The sequence below is a fragment of the Quercus lobata genome, chromosome 7 (assembly GCF_001633185.2).
Source record: "Quercus lobata isolate SW786 chromosome 7, ValleyOak3.0 Primary Assembly, whole genome shotgun sequence".
Lineage (NCBI taxonomy): Eukaryota > Viridiplantae > Streptophyta > Magnoliopsida > Fagales > Fagaceae > Quercus > Quercus lobata.
In genome coordinates, this window is record NC_044910.1 from 43,620,317 (window position 1) to 43,636,893 (window position 16,577).

At 38.6% G+C, this 16,577-nt stretch overlaps 1 protein-coding gene across 4 annotated transcripts; it reads left to right on the forward strand.

Moving 5' to 3' along the window:
* The first annotated feature begins 5,863 nt into the window (after positions 1–5,863).
* Positions 5,864–15,799, forward strand: LOC115953360 (phosphoglycerate kinase-like). 4 transcript variants are annotated; one of them, XM_031070987.1, is made up of 14 exons: positions 5,867–6,166; positions 6,263–6,303; positions 6,770–7,082; positions 7,254–7,291; positions 7,463–7,597; positions 7,733–8,018; positions 9,949–10,016; positions 10,529–10,780; positions 11,776–11,851; positions 11,954–12,030; positions 12,114–12,163; positions 12,760–12,844; positions 14,417–14,515; positions 14,758–15,799. In XM_031070987.1, the coding sequence occupies exons 1-14, from the start codon at positions 6,004–6,006 to the stop codon at positions 14,983–14,985; spliced, it is 1,911 nt and encodes a 636-aa protein (XP_030926847.1). In that variant the 5' UTR covers positions 5,867–6,003; the 3' UTR covers positions 14,986–15,799. The 4 variants fall into 4 exon arrangements, 3 of the variants coding, with proteins under 3 accessions (XP_030926846.1, XP_030926847.1, XP_030926845.1); XM_031070986.1 differs by having other exon boundaries at positions 5,864–6,166; positions 7,254–7,597; positions 14,635–14,851; XM_031070985.1 differs by having other exon boundaries at positions 5,868–6,166; positions 7,254–7,597.
* The last annotated feature ends 778 nt before the right edge of the window (positions 15,800–16,577 follow it).

A 16,577-nucleotide genomic window follows, 5' to 3' on the forward strand; every position in this document is an offset into this window, starting at 1 on the left:
AACCTCTCTACAATGCAAAGCCCGAATGATGAGTTCAGCATCCCCTTCAACCACTGCCATGGAAATACACAGCTCCTTCGCAAACATCAAAGCTCTTCTGCATGCTAGAGCTTCCACCAAAGCAACAGAGTTGGGGAGAGGGACACATTCAGCCAATGAGCCTACCACGCTACCAAAGGAGTCCCTAATAACCACCCCAAGACCAGCAGCATCCGTCTCAGAAAAAACGGCTCCATCAAAGTTAATTTTGAAGAAATTAGAGTCGGGAAGCCTCCATCTAGCAGATGGAACACCTACTGCTTCTGCGTTGCCTTCGCGCCCCTTAGTAGATTTGAACTCCAACAGGTATGAGTCAGCTCTAGCCCGAATCATATGGTATTCAAGGACAGAATCCCCTGTTCGTTCAGCATTCCTTCTATTCCAAACCAGCCAAAAAATCACAGCCACCAGCTCAACCTCTAGCACACCCTTTTTCAATAGTAAGACTGTCCAGAGATCAGCAAAGCAAGAGAATTTTTGACTAGTGATTTTCATAAATTCAGCATGAGTTTCCTAAATCACCAACAGCCTTCTACAACTCCAAAGAGCATGAATCAAGTCTTCCCCATCAGCTTTTCACATAGGGCAGATAGCTGATTTCACTACCTTTCGGCGAAACAGATTATGAAGAGTAGGTAAGGCTTCATTGGCAGCTCTCCAAATTTAGTGTCTCACCTTGTGGGGCACATTCAGATCCCAAATGCTTTTCCAGAGGTGACTATTGCCTCTGCCTGAGGAGGTGCATGGAAGTAAATTTTTATCATGTTGGACAAGAAGATGGTAGCCTGATCGGGTAGTGTACTCGCCATGGGGAGAAGGCAGCCACACTTGCTGATCTTGAGCATCAAACAAACTCAGGGGGATGCCTTTGATTTTCTTTGCTTCGAAAGGTAAGAATCTTTGGTCAATCAAGCTAGATTTCCATGTATGGGAGTCATGATCTATAAGTTCACTGACCCTAGAATCCGGAGCCAAACCAGTAACAGGGGAGACAACTCTTGAGCCCGTAACTTGAGGGAGCCACTTATCTCCACGGATCAGAATGGAATCACCGTTTCCAACTCTCCAAATTCTTCCAAGATCAATAACATGCTTCGCTTGAATTATACTTTTCCAAGCATAAGACCCTTTCTTCGTACTATCACAATCCAAAATAGAGCAGGTTGGGAAAATTTTTGCCTTAAACACTTTATGGAATAAAGACTCCTCATTTTTCTCCAAGCGCCAGATTTGTTTGGCAAGGAGCGAGTCGTTAAACTTACTTAATTCTTTGAAGCCCATACCCCCCTCGCACTTAGGCCTACACATTTTTTCCCAACTAACCCAATGTATCTTCCTTTGTTCACCACGGTAACCCCACCAGAACTTCCTAATCAGCATCTCAATCTCATAGATGAGGCCTTTAGGCAACTTAAAGCAAGACATGGTGTAGGTAGGAATGGCTTGGATAACCGCCTTCACTAGGATTTCACGACCTGCTTGTGATAATAGCTTCTCCTTCCATCCCTTCAGTTTTTTCCATATTCTCTCCTTAATAATACTAAACGATTTCTTTTTTGATCGACCAACAAAGGCAGGCAAACCCAAGTAATGTTGATATCTTTGAGTAACATGGACCCCCAAGAAGGTAGCTATAGCTGTTTTAGTCCGCTGTAGAGTGTTGGAGCTGAAGAAAATGTTAGTCTTTCCTCTATTAATGGACTGCCCTGACACTTGCTCATATTGGTAAAGAAGAGATTGAATCTTCACGCATTCAGCTACTGTAGCTCTACAAAAAACCACACTATCATCAGCGAATAAGAGGTGCGAAACTCTAGGACCAACAGGGCACAACGATACACCCCTAATATCCCCTAACTCCTCGACTTGGTCAAAGAGAGCATGCAATCCCTCTGTCACCAAAAGGAACAGGTAAGGAGATAGGGGGTCGCCCTAGCGCAGCCCACAAGTAGGAGTGATCTAGCTATATGGTTGGCTGTTGAGCATTACTGAATAATTGACAGTGCGAGTACATGCCGCAATCAATTTAATCCACCTTGGGTTAAACCCCATCTTTTCCATGATCTTTTCCAAAAAACCCCCATTCAACCCGGTCATATGCCTTTCGCATATCAAGTTTCAAAGCCATAAACCCCATCTTGCCTGTTCTCTTTTCTTTTAGATAATGCAGCATTTCATGGGCTACAAGAACATTATCCGTAATGATTCGCTCAGATAGGAATGCACTCTGAGTTTTCGAGATTAGCTTAGGCAGAAAAAGTTTCAAACGATTTGCCAAGACCTTAGCTATCAACTTATACAAGACATTACACAGGCTAATAGGTCTGAAATCGCAGACTTTTCTAGGACTTTGAATCTTAGGAATTAGGGAAATGAAAGTATGGTTAAGATTAGCAGGGATAGTACCTGAATTAAGGATTGCCAAGACAACTTCTGATATTTCTTTGCCGATTTTTTCCCAGAACTGTTTATAGAACAGAGATGGTAGACCATCCGAACCCGGAGCAGTGTTCGCATCCATTTGCTTCAGCGCCTGCTTCACCTCGTCCTCCACAAACGGCTTAAGCAGCTCATCGTTCATGTCCGCTGTCACCCTTTGTTTAACCCCATTTAATACGGGAGCAAACACAGTGGGATGATCCGTAGTAAATAATGATGAGAAGTATCTTGTGATCAGGTTCCCAATCCGATCTTCCCCTTCCACCCACAACCCCTGATCATTCTCTAATCCTACAATGAAATTTCTTTTATTCCTCTCTGTTGCACGACAGTGAAAATACTTCGTGTTTTGGTCACCAAATTTTAACCAATCCGATCTTGAACGTTGATGCCACATGCATTCCTCCTTCTCCATTAACTTATGCACTTCATTCGTGATAGCTTTGATCCGAGCATTCCCACCCCTCCCAGCCATTGAGTCACTCTCTGCTTGCATGAGTTCCTTCCGTTTTCGGACTAGGGACCTACGGACATTACCAAACGTATTCTTATCCCAAAGCTTTAATTGAGTTTGGCAATCCACACACTTTCTTAAAACTTTACCCACAACATCCCCTTCACGACACAAATCCCAGGCCGAGTGAACCACTTCCTCACAACGGTCATCTTTGAGCCACATGGCTTCAAACCGAAACAGTTTAAGGGGTCTGTGAAACCGAAAGTTGACATCATCAGAAGCTAACCACAAAGGCTTATGATCAGAAGACAAACCTTGCAAATGGTGAAGATGGATAGAGGGGAATTTCAAAATCCAACCAGCTGAAGCTAGAGCTCTGTCTAGACGGACCCAAACTAGAGAGCCATCAAACCTCATGTTGCACCAAGTGAATGGTAACCCCGTGTACCCCAAATCCTTCAGACCACAGAAATCTTGGCAGTCCCTGAAATCCTACATTTGTTTTTCAGGACGAATCGCTCCACCCAATTTTTCTTCGACCCTCACGATTTCGTTGAAGTCGTCGATACACACCCACGGCAAGCTATACTGAGAGGCTAGATGGTGGAGAACAGACCAAGAATCTTCTCGGTTGGCAACTTCAGGGGCTCTGTAGAATCCCGTAAAGCGCCAGGCGTCATCGATTCCTGGGTTAATCACAGCGTCAATGTGCCGAGGAGAAAATGTCCGGATGTGCAGGTTCAACTCATTCATCCAGAGCAAAGCAAGACCACCGCCCCGATATCTCCTTGGCACAATGAATAAGTTGTCAAACTTAAATTTACATCTCAATCTTTCCAAATAAGAGTTCTTTTTCTTGGTTTCCATTAGAAAAACCAGGTTCGGGCTCTTCGCTTTCACCAGTTCTGAAAACTCTCGAACTCGCCGTGGGTTCCCAAGCCCACGGCAGTTCCAGCTGATGCAATTCATAGAGCCCGGTAGGGCTGGTATACAGCCGCCGCCGATGATACAGAAAGGGAAGAGGAAACATTGTTGCTAACCTCTCTCTTTTTCACGGGTTGGACATTTGAAGCTTCAAGAGGAGGTCTCTCACGGGTTAGAGAGAGCCTAGTGGTCTGGGATGTTTTAATAGGATCTAACCTTTCCAATCTGATCCATTTTCTTCCTTGTGATTCTTGAGAAGTCCTGAGGTGAGTGGGCTTAGTAATTAAGTCTTGGTTAATAGAGTTGTCTTGTCCCACGTCCAGCCCATTAAAAGGTAGAGCTGAGTTGCCAACACTCGGCCCACTAGAGTTAGGCCCATTTTCTAAGACACCAACAATCTCGAGGTCCACCTGCTCTGGCCCCTCCTGACTATTTTCTGCCCTTCCCGCCTTTCCCTTTAAAATTGAGGATACATCACTAACTAATGGAGGGTTACGAGGCTTGTTAGTCTGGAACTCTCTAACCACCGGATTTGGTTCCCTTTTTTCACCATCAAACTTGCTGATTTCCCTATCAATCTCTTGGAGTTTAGCCGAGAACAAGTCCTCGTGCATGCTTTGACCCTGAGTTTCCGTTGCCATCCCTGGCTTTTCGCTAATCGAAGTGATTTGCCTAGTACCAACTTCCTTTTCTGACACTCCCCTATCTTTACTATCCCTTATAATCTGGGATGTTGTCTGTGATTCATTAATGCTTCCCTTTTCTGTTACCCCCTCAGTGCGTGGTTCCATATCGGAGGAGAAATCACCATGAAGATTGTTCTCTGCTGTACCTGAACTGCTCTCTTCACCATTCGGCTAAGCTTTTTTCCAAGAACTCCTTTCACTATCATAAAAACCGGGGACAAATACCACCGGTTTATTATAAGACCTGAACGGGGCAGCTCTTAGACTCTGGTCGAAACTCCTTTGGTTCGGAGTGAGGGTACCTTCGCTATCAATCCATAGTCTGCACTCCTTATCGCCATGGTCCAAGCATCCGCACCAATAGCAGATATTGGGCAACCATTCATATCTGAACTTAACCCATAATTTATTCCCATTTTCGAACGAAACCAACCGACCTCTACACAGCGAAAGTGAAATATCTAAAGTTACCTTAACGCGAATGAAGCTACCTCCGTCTTCCTCTCCTCCCCCAATTGATTTGCTCACCTCGCCAATAATATTGCAAATACTCTCGGCTATTGACCTCGTCATGAAACGGATTGGAATATCATGAACTTGGATCCAAAACGTGGCCTTTCTAAATTGCAGTTCCCGAGTAGGAATGTCTCCCTCAAACGATTCCAAAACGACAAGGTGTTTGTCAAAGGACCAAGGTTCGCTTTGGAAAATACGGGTAACATCCAATTGAGAGCTAAAAACAAAGAGGACAATGTGATCCTCGATGCTTCTAATTTTAAAACCACTAGCAGACTTCCATAGTTGTCGAAATGTACGTGCCACTGCTTCTAAATTCAGGGCTCGCCTAGTTAGAAATTTTGCAACTATGATGAATTCAGAGGACCTAAGGTTATCTTTTAGGGTAAAATCTGAGCCTTCCCTCTCATTTAGGGAGAGGTTATCCCATGATTTTGTGATATCCTCCATAGTACTTGTGTTTCCCAGTAACCCCACGAAAAAATTATACCTCCATGTTGCAGGTATATGTAGTGAGACATTTAAGTCACTCAATGAATAAATCACATCGATCTATGAGACATTTGTTGCATACATATGAAACACAAAATACATTTTAATATCTTTTTTTGGGTTCAGGTGGGATAAACTGAAACAATGGTCCGGAACCGGATACAATTTTATGTTAGGTTTGGTAAAAAAAAAAAAAAAGTGCTACGTTGACAACGGCACACATTGTTTCGTTAATTTACAAACCGGTTCTTATTTAGCAAAACGCAACGTTTCGACATCTTCCAGTGAAACCCAAACGCTACGTCATCCCCTGCTCTTAAGAACAAGAAATTAGAAGATAAAAATGAAAGTTTTGGATACCCAGTTGCATTCTTTGAGATTCTTGCTATTCTTCTGTGGTATTTCTTATTTTATTTAATCAATGCCACTTACAGTTACAGTTTCATTTTAATGGGTCAGCTTCTTAATCTAGTACAACCAACTTTCTTCTTAAACAAATTCAGTTTCTACAAAGATAGACCCACAACGTTGTTTCAGCAAAAACAGTGTTCATATGTAGGAAACTGTGCTCTTCAGAAACACCATTACCATGGTCTTCAATTGTCTTTCCCAGGTTATACAACTTAAAAACAACTTCAACATTTGTGTTTTTGTCTTTTTTTTTTTCCTCATGTTAATTTGCTGAGACTGTGGAGCTTAATTTTGACAGGTGAGGTAGTTGGTTGTGTTGAAAGTCTTTTCAAATTTAAGGTACTATAATAATGTCCCACTTCTTTTTTGTGCTTATTCAAAGTTAGTCCTATTTGTGGTAACAATTGTAAACTGTTTAATTCTTATTCTCACTTTATATAGTTAGTTGCCTAGTGCCTATTTGTGAGAATAACTACTTCCATGCTATGTAACATTGGAATGGAAAAGAAGCTTATCTCTTATTTTCTGCTCAGTTTGTTCATCTGATTTTTGTTTGGCGGTTTATCCCAGTTTTCTTTTGTAAAATAATGACCTTTTTTGAAACTAGAGTACAACAGAAGCATACAAAAAGAACCCCCCCTAAGAGATTGCTGTTCAATAATTGATAGTGTGTGTTATACTCAAATATACAAAATTTCATATTGGGAATTTTTAGTGGAAGAAGATTAAGAAATGTGTCCTCCAGTTATTGTAATAGTATTGGCTTCACTGCATCATTTGAGGTCTCTGAAAATTAATGTTGTAGGTCAGCTGTGGCATTACTGTTAAAACTGGGTTTTTCCCTTCGGCTTATCTTTGTAATGGAGGAGAATTGGATGCTATCCCGCACATACAAACTCTTAGAAATTTGCCCAAGGAGAGGCTTGCTTCAAAAGTCGTCATGGTCAGATTTGATTCTACCATATTGCTTCGGGAAGAAATGGACCAGCAGACCCAACCAGTCTCCAATGCGCTTTTCACTATTAAGTATTTATATGAAGCTGGGGCCAAAGTAATTCTAGCGAGTGACTGGAGCGTAACAAGTAACCCAAAACTTGTTCTTGCAGAGTCTGTTGCAGGTAATATCTAAATCACTTCCTGCCTCTGATTTAGTTTTACATTTAGGACCCTTCAATTCTGGTTCATTAATAATAGATGTTTACTGCCTTAACTCAAAATTGAAATTTCTACATCCTTCATTAATTTAAGGAAGTTGCTTTGGAATTAATGCTTGAAGGTCTATATTTCAGATTTCTTGTCATCAATCCTTCAATGCAAAGTTGTTCCAGTAAGCTGCATTTCTTGTAACATACCACCAAAGATGGAAGGCCTTGAAAAAGCAGATATCTTTCTTCTTGAGAATCTTTCTGAATTTAAAGAGGAAGTTGCCAATTGTTCAAAGTTTGCTCAAATGTTATCATCAGGAGTTGATATTTTTGTTAATGACTCTTTTTCCCAGTCTCATAAAATCCTTGCATCAACCGTTGGTGTTACTCGCTTTTGTCATTCCTGTGTAGCTGGTTTTTACCTTGAGGAGAGCTTATGTCAGCTAAAGAAGGTTGCAGAAACCAGCAGAAATCCTTATGTTGCTGTTGTATGTCTCTACTGCTGCTGTTTACAAATTAAATTTTTTTTTTTGCTTAATAGCTAAAATTTTCTGTATATTCTAGAAGCCTTAGATGTTTTCTATATTAATTTCTGTATTAGACTTGGTATGTATGCAATGCAGATTGGAGGGGGTAATTTCTTTGACAAAGCAGCTGCCTTGCATTTTTTGGCTTCTAGATGTGATGGGTTGGTCTTTGTTGGATGGATGTCATTTCAAATAATGCATGCATTGGGAGTATCCGTTCCTTTAAATTTTGTGGAACATGGGGCACTCAGAGAAGCTTTAGATATAGTCTGGTTTGCACAGAATAGAGATATTCAAATCCTCTATCCAAAAGATTTTTGGTGCAAGAATGATTGTCTTCCAGGGAAATTGGAATTGTTTCCTGCTCATAGCATTTTGGATGGTAAGATTGCTTTTAATTCACCCAGGAACATTAACTTTGCATTTACTTTTTAATGATTGGACTTTTTATGAATTAGTAACCCTCATCACAAGTCAATTTGATCAAGCACTTTTGCATAAAAGTGCTGTAAAAAATGTGATGGTTAGGAAACAACAACGCACCCCCCTCCCCCCCCACCCACACACACACACACACACACGTGCGCGCCCGCGTGCTCTTTCAATTATTAAAAGGCTATCTATTTCAAAAAGATAGTCTTTTTAATAATAGAAAAGTTCTAGGGGGTGGGGATTGTCTAAGACCAAAACTTATCTATTTGGTTTAGAAGATAGGAGTTGATTGACATACCTGAACTATCTAGTTTCTTTATTGTCTTAACTCCCATTATTTTTCACTGGTTTTTAGGATTTTGGCTGTGAGGACATAGTACATGAGAAGAATTTTGTTGTTCACTATTTTTTTGCTGATGTGGCCATGTGGGTGTGTAGGGCTTTTAGAGCACTTGACTAATCCCTCAGGTGTTTGTGCAGTCCCTAGTCCCACACACTTGGGTGATTACCGGGAAGAATCCTTGGGTTTGCCTAAGGTGTTGGTTAGGAAACTTGAACCAGGACCTCATGGATCACATGAGGCCAAAGAACCACTAGACCAGCCCTTTGGGTTTCATTGTACACTTGCAAGTTCCTTGTGGTATTCTCCACAAAATCAACATATAGGAAAGATATATCATTTAATGTTGATTTTTCTTGGTTTTCTATATATTTATATAATCATAGTTGTAACAATTAGGAAAATTGTAGTTTAGATGTCCCTGTCTACTTCATCTGTTTGACTAGATTATGCAGATTTTACAATCTTCTTATCTATTAACCCAATGAGTATTAGAGGCCAGTTTAATATGAGCCCATTGATTATTGATAACAAACCATTTGCAGCTATATTTTTCCCAATAACCTCTAGCTCAAATGGCACCTTCTCCCCTTATAAGAGCAAGGTGAAGGGTGATGTTGTGTGTTCAAACCCCATTGTGTTCACGTGTACCTTACCAATCGAAAATAAAAACGGCTGCTATATTTGGTATTGCTATTTGATAGTTTTTTTAAAATGCAAAGGGTGGTTGATTTGAAGTTAGGGTGTGGGTTAAACAACAGTTTATATGTATATCTCTCACTTAATAAACATTTGGTGTGTTGGGTCATGTAATTCTCATGAATGCTGACTAATTAATTAGTGGATTCCCTCTTGCATATGTAGTTACTGAAGAAGTTAAAATTGGTTGTATAACTTGAGACCTGTTAACAATACATAGTTCTCCTTCCCAGTTCCCCTCTCATCTTTTTAGTGATTCATTTCATTATCCATCACCTTTCTCATTGGTGCAATCATTCAAGTTTCACGCATGTCATAACCTATCAGGGCTATCTTAAGTATTACCAAAAATGTGCTGATCTATTTCTTGACAAGTTTCTACCTGGTTTTGGTCAAAATACTTGTGGTCCCATAACCCTTCAAAAGGATAACTCCCTCTCCCGTTAATAATTAATAAGTCTAATTGCAAGTTGTGCACCACCAATCATATAAGAAGTGATCTGAAGGATGCAAGTGAGGATCTAGAATTCATTATATGCCGAGCTAAAAGTCCAATATTTTGTTACCACAGCCTGTGTGGCACTTGGTGCTATTTTGTATCAATGACTAATAGAATGCTAGATAACTACTATCTTTATTTCCTAGATTCACCAAGTACCATGTGTTTTCAATGTGTGAAATTGCAAACTGGCAAAAGAATGAAAGAATATCTCTAATTGGTAGATAGGGTGGGTTTTAACATCATAGTTTTTTGGTGGTTCCAATTTTGTAATTAACATTCCACAAAATGATAATAATTTTTTACTTTTTAATTATTTATCCAAAATTCCTTTTGTTTTAGGTTGGGTACCTGTGGATCTTGGGCCTATGTCATTGGGCGAGATAAACTCCTTGCTTACAGAATGCAAGGTAAAATACGAATAGAACCAAATGAGTCCAAATTTTCATTTGTGAGAATTACATCCACTGTCACCACAAATGGCTATTATGAATTTTTAAAATTTTAATGCATATAAGATACTGTTAAAACACATGGTTATACTTTAATCTCTGTCTATATATAGCATGCTGAACTTAGTCCTGGAGAGAGATATCAAAAATTTCACAAGCTTGATATGATTTAATAGGGGAAGGTCTTGGGTTCATCTGTGGTAGGGAAGGTATTTGGGAAGGAGAAGGCTACCTTCCATTGTGTAGCCTATTATTACTGTTTGATTTAAAAAACAAAAAAAAAGAAAAAAAAAGAAAGAACTCATAAATATTTAATCTTTTTTTTTAATGGATAATAAGCAGCAAATTTCATTCTTAAGTAGATTATTATTTTATTTGATGATGAATTTATGTTGGGAATAATTTGCTGTTGTTGCTGCTTTCATTATGTTCAGACCTACCTGACATCTTTACTCTTTATTGTGTTACAGAAAGTTATATGGATTGGTCCAGTGAAATTCAGCAACTCAAATCAACATACAAATGGAGCATCTAAATTGGCTCAAATGCTTGATCTTCTAAGTCAAAGCAACTGTGATTTAACCGTTGTCGGGAATATGGCATGCAAAGTGATAATGCAGGAATCAAGTTCCATTTCTGAATTTAATATGCTTGAGAATGCTTCAGTTGTATGGGAATTTCTCAAAGGAAGAAAGCTTCCAGGGGTGACGGCCTTAGATAGGGTATGCTCCATTAATTTTTTTTATCAGTTCTGCTGCTGCAAAAAAAAAAAAACTTAAAAGGGCATTTTGTTGAACCAGGATTATAGAATGAAAAAAAAAAAAAATCAATGATTGTCACTTCTGCATGTGTCACTTTTACCCCTCATGGTTGGATTTACCATTTAGTGGGACTTACAATCAAATTCTTAGAAAGGTCATTTCCACTACACAAGGTTCTCACTTCTACAGGGTATGAGAGAGGTGATTAGTAGGCAACCTTACCCTCAATTTTGGAGGTAATTGAATGATGTTTGCCATTTGATGCGGTGAAAAAAAATTTCATCAAACAACATTTATTGTTGGTTAATATTGTTAAGTCATGTCAATACTTGTATTGTAAAATCTGGAATGTTACCCCTTGCTGGTGGGAAGTTATTGAACGCATACCGAAGCTATGTAAAACAGTGGATTGATTAAATCATATTGCCTAGTATGTCTAAACAGTCCCAAAGGGATTTTACAACTCTTTATTGTTTTGTGCCCACACAAAATTGACCTTAGCAGATAAAGATCATGTTAACATTAAGTTTTAATATGTCCATGCCTAAAGGTTCAATCTCTTTGACCTATTCCATACTCCATGTGCCTTTCTGGAATCATATGAATCACAACTGCTTGGGATTCTTGCTTCATATCTGAGGATAAAGGCCGTTACTTTTCATGTCAAGGGCCAAACATGATTATGAATATGCAATATCCAGTTGAAAACAGGATAGCTAAGAGATCTGACTCATCTATTCTCACTTAAGGGGAGTGCAAGTTTGGTAATGCACTTTTACAAAGCACAACTATTTTAAACTTCACTTTTGCCTAGATACAGCTTTTCCAAACAACCTCATTTTCAAAAAGCTGGAAAATAAGTTGTACTGAACGAGCAAAGGGCTTACAAGTTCAGCACTCCATCATATAATAATAGATTACTGTTCAAATTTCTTATATGTAGTTGCTTTGTGCAGACATACCCATTTGAGATCAATTGGAACGCTACCTACTGTGATCCAATGCAACCTTTGGTAGTTGATATTGGAAGTGGTACTTCTTCAGAAGCTCCTAAACATTTATTTTTTATTTTTTTAAAAGCAACAGAGTCTGCAATTACTGGTTCTTTCCTGACGTTTGAATTATGAATGACAGGTAATGGACTTTTTATTCTGGGGATGGCTATAAAGAGGAAGGATTTGAATTTTCTTGGTTTAGAGATTAATGAAAAGGTTTTCGCTTTTTTTATTTTCCCCTTGTTGCTTAAATCATAGACTCATCATAGTTGATAATTATTTTTTACAATTTTTTTCAGCTCGTAAGGCGTTGTCTAGATTCTGTTCAACAATCTACCATTAAGAATGGGTAAGGGTTGTTGAGTTGTAGTGCTGCACTACATTTATGGTACCTGTGACAAAAATTAATTTTTCAGTCTAACTAAACCTCTGGGTTAAGTTTTGCATATTGATTCTACCAGCATTTTTTGTGTTTTGTGTGAAACTTGGGGCCTGTTTGGTAAGAGATTTCTAGTAACGTTGTTGTTGTTTTGTGGAAATACGTGTGGGTGAAAAAATGTGTAGAAATACGTGTAATGTTGTTTAAACAACAGTGCCAAACACCCCCTTAGACTTTCGTTATCTGTATCTTCCAAAGTCATAAGTTCTGGTTTCAAGTTCGATGGGGAGAATGACACCATTGGTGTCTTTTACATTTAGAAAAGTAGATCATGTAGTTGATTGATTATGAGTTGTTATAGGAAGATTTTTTTTCATTGAAAACTGTTCTTGTCTCAAATATTATAGGTTGAAGATGAAAATTTTGGCAGCAAGCATATTTTGGGGTTTTATTGATTTTAATTTTTCATAGCTGGTTTAAAATATTTATGATTGTCTGTGTCAAATCTATGGACTACAAGTTTTTATTCAATCATCTTAGCTGTCTTCTTGGTTTTTCTGTGTTAGGTACTTCATTGCGACAAATGCAACGTCAACATTTTGTTCCATAGTGTCTAGTTACCCTGGAAAGTTGGTTCTTGTTTCAATACAGGTTAGAATTACAAACTAAAGTGTAGGGAATGATTTTATGCATAATAGAACTGTTTAGATCATGTCCTTTTACGCGTTGACTATGATTTCTCAGAAAAATCAACCATCAGTTAGTCAAGCTGACTTCTTGAAGAATAATCTTTAACATTTTGTATTGGATTTGATATTACATGTTTTACATTATGACTTATGCAATTCATTAAAGTGAGAAATTTGGACCTAAAGAGTAGAGAATCCAATTCCACCTCCACTAATGCCCCTAACCTGCTCCCCACAGATCTTGCCGTAATGGCCGTTAGATGGCACCTCCCCCACTGGGTCACCACACCACCCTTGCCACTGAACACCACCACCACCACCCCCCACCCCCCCCCCCCCCCCCCCAAAAAAAAAAAACCAAGAAAAAAACCTGCTGCTGTCAATGCTGTACCGATATTTATGTAACCTGCTACCAGCACCATAGTTCCTCTCATCATCACTGCTACCTCCACTATAGTCACCTTGGCCCCTCCAAGGCATCATCAATCCACAACCAAACACCCTTTCCACCCCAATGCCATCTCACAACCACTGTTCTGGGAACTTTTTCCACCACCAGGATCATCAGGAGTATGCCACTGCTAACAGCATTCTTGCCTCTTCCAAACAACCACTTCTACGGCAAACACCACCAACACTGCCACCACCATCAAATCGTGAGCTATAATAATAATGCCCCCATGCTAACAAAAACTACACTTCACTGCTATCCTGCCACAACTGCTGCCTCTAATGTAGTTGCTACTGCCCTTGGCTGTCTCCAGGTCTATAAAACGGTGTTCACCGCCTGTTTTGTCATTCCTCACCATGACCACCATTTATTAGGTGTAGTAGTAGTAGCTTATCATGGGTTTTCACTTATCTTGACCGGACATGTTGACTTCTTTCTCCCTAATGTTACTTTGGCACGAGGATTTTGGAAGGGAAGGAAAGGTCTCTTCCTTTTCCTTTCTGAAGTTTGTAGAAACATGGGGTTAGAATTGTTCAGATGCCATTTTCCTTATTGTCCAGTTCAGATCACAGCTGGGTGGGACTGAGAACTGCACCTTTGACATTCCATCTCCCCCTAGATCCTTTCCCCAATTACTCTGCCTATGCCAGAAATTGAGAAGAATTTTTTAAAACCAATTCTTATTTTTTCGTGTCAGAATGAGCCAATGAGGTAGATATTCATTTTCAGATTTCTTATCATAAGCCAATTGGGTAGCTTCTCACTATTGGGAAAAAAAATGTATACCATTTTTTTTATATGACGTGGAACCTCACCATGGTATACCATTTTTTCTTATAAAAAAAGGTGCATGTGAGCTTTTTGTAAAGGAGAGGGGGTAGGGGAGGGTCTTTTATGAGGTTCTCAATTCACTTTAATCTTTCTCCTTGAAAATGAAACTGAAAGTAGGCCAGTACTGTACGATTGAGTTGCAAATTTGATGACAGTGGCTTGTTTTTTCTTGTAATTTCATTCCTTCTTTAACATCAACTGCTAAATTTAAATGCATGTGTAATTTAAGTAGGATTTTTTTTCTCCATATAGTGTCCCAATCCTGATTTTAACAAACCAGAATATAGATGGAGAATGCTGCAAAGGGCATTAGTTGAAGCAGTTGCAGATCTTCTTACATCTGATGGAAAGGTAACAGTGTTTCCATGTAGCCTAATGCTGTAATTTTTTTTTGGGGTACTCTAAGCAGCATTCCCTTGGGAAATCAGGGGTATATTATAATTTCATCTTTTTTTTTTTTTTTTCTGAAGTCACACATTGTCATACTGTGCTGTGGTTTGCTTAAGATCAGACAATCAGTAAAGGCCATGATCAGTTTGTAAGTCCAAAAGCTAGATAGATTATTTGACCATCTTTTTTCTTGTATTTACTAGGTCTTTCTGCAATCTGACATAGAAGCAGTAGCTGTGAGAATGAGAGAACAATTTTTAAAATATGGCAATGGTAAACTTTCTGTTGTACATGATCAAGATGCTGAAATTAATAGAGGGTGGCTTGAGGAGAACCCATTTGGAGTTAGGTCAGATTGGGAACAACATGTTATAGATCGTGGGGCCCCTATGTACAGATTAATGCTTTCAAAATCAACCGGTGTTGAATGAAGTTGCTGGAAAGATGGCTGTATTATATAACGGGAGAGTTAATTGGGATGTCTCATGCCTCTCAAAAGCATGTGAAAGTGAGCAAATGCCACTGCATTAAGGCTCTATCCTTTCCTAAAGGCAATTTTTCTCCGAGCAACATCATCTTGAAATTGTTATCTACTAGTAATTTGCTGCATCTGAGTACATTTATCAATTCATAATTGGGTAGAATTATGCCTGTTGTTCGACCAGCAACTTATTGCAATCCGCCCAGAATTTTGATTATTTCAACAAGGGACTGGGGCAGTTGAACTTCTAGCTGTGTGGATTGCACTCCACCGGGTGATTTAACATGGGATTTATATATGGTGGATAGCCTGAAGTAAACTGGTGGAGGAATCAGCGACTCTTTTTCAGTATAATTGTTACTTCATAGATTGGAGCAACTTAGAAAATGAACTTTGGAGGAAGATGTTGGGTAACTGTCCATACTTGCAGGGATGAAAAAGGACAGGTCCAGTTACCAATGGTTGTCAGCAGTTGTCAATGATGTCTACATGTAAAAGAAAGCAGTAGGGAAGGGCTTCATTCCTTCAACAAAAACTTGCTGTTTCCTTAAAATTTATTTTTTCTTCTTTAAATTTTGATCATGTTTTCCAAATGTATGTTTGTATCTACCTCCTGAGTTTGTTTGTAAGTTGTAGGATCAATCTTCATTCTGCTGATGTTTTACCTGAATTCGCAACTGCTTTAGACTTTCAGGATACTGCTGCATCCATTTCTCCTTTGTCATCCAAATGAAAATTAAAGATTTCTTTTTTGCATTGGTTTTTATGTATGATCCTTTCAATCAAAAGGAAAAATGGATGGGTTCCTGTCCTATGATAGTTTAGAGTATGATGCAGCACCCTTTGGTTCAACTCTCCTTTTGGGATTTATGCTATGAAGCTCTCAAATAATAAGGTGTTTAATCTTTCGAGATTATATGAACATTGATGGTTAAAAACTATTATCCAGAGACAATGTCATAGAGTCAAATCCTATCATATCTATATATAAAAAATAAAAAATTTATATTTTACTTTTAGCCTTTTATTTATATTCATAAAGGACTTGTGGAGATTAAACAACTGAAAATAAAATAATCGGTACTATACCCTTCAAAGACACCGAGGTATACTAAAATATTCCTATGCTATTTGCTCCATAACAATTGAAAAGGGCACTTCGACAGCTACCTTTAAAATATTTATTAGATTTTTATTGTTGAAGCTTTCTTGTGATGGCCATTATTTATTTCAATGCATTGATACCTATTTTTTTTTTTTTTTTGTATTCTCGAATTAATCCCGTGTACTCTTCCACTTAACAAAAAGTATAGTTCCATAATAACAAAAAAACACAGTTTTATGTTTCAAAAAAATAGCCATTAATGTTTTCAAAATTCAGGCTTCTCTTATTGAGGTTTTTCATTCTTAATTTTAATTTGTACATAGTTGAAATTGTTCTTCTGAGCTTGACTTTTCTGTATTTGTAACTTGCATGTAGGGATTCCATTGGTATTGCTTTATCCTTCTTTTTTATTCTACTTTTCTTTTTTCTTTCTGTTT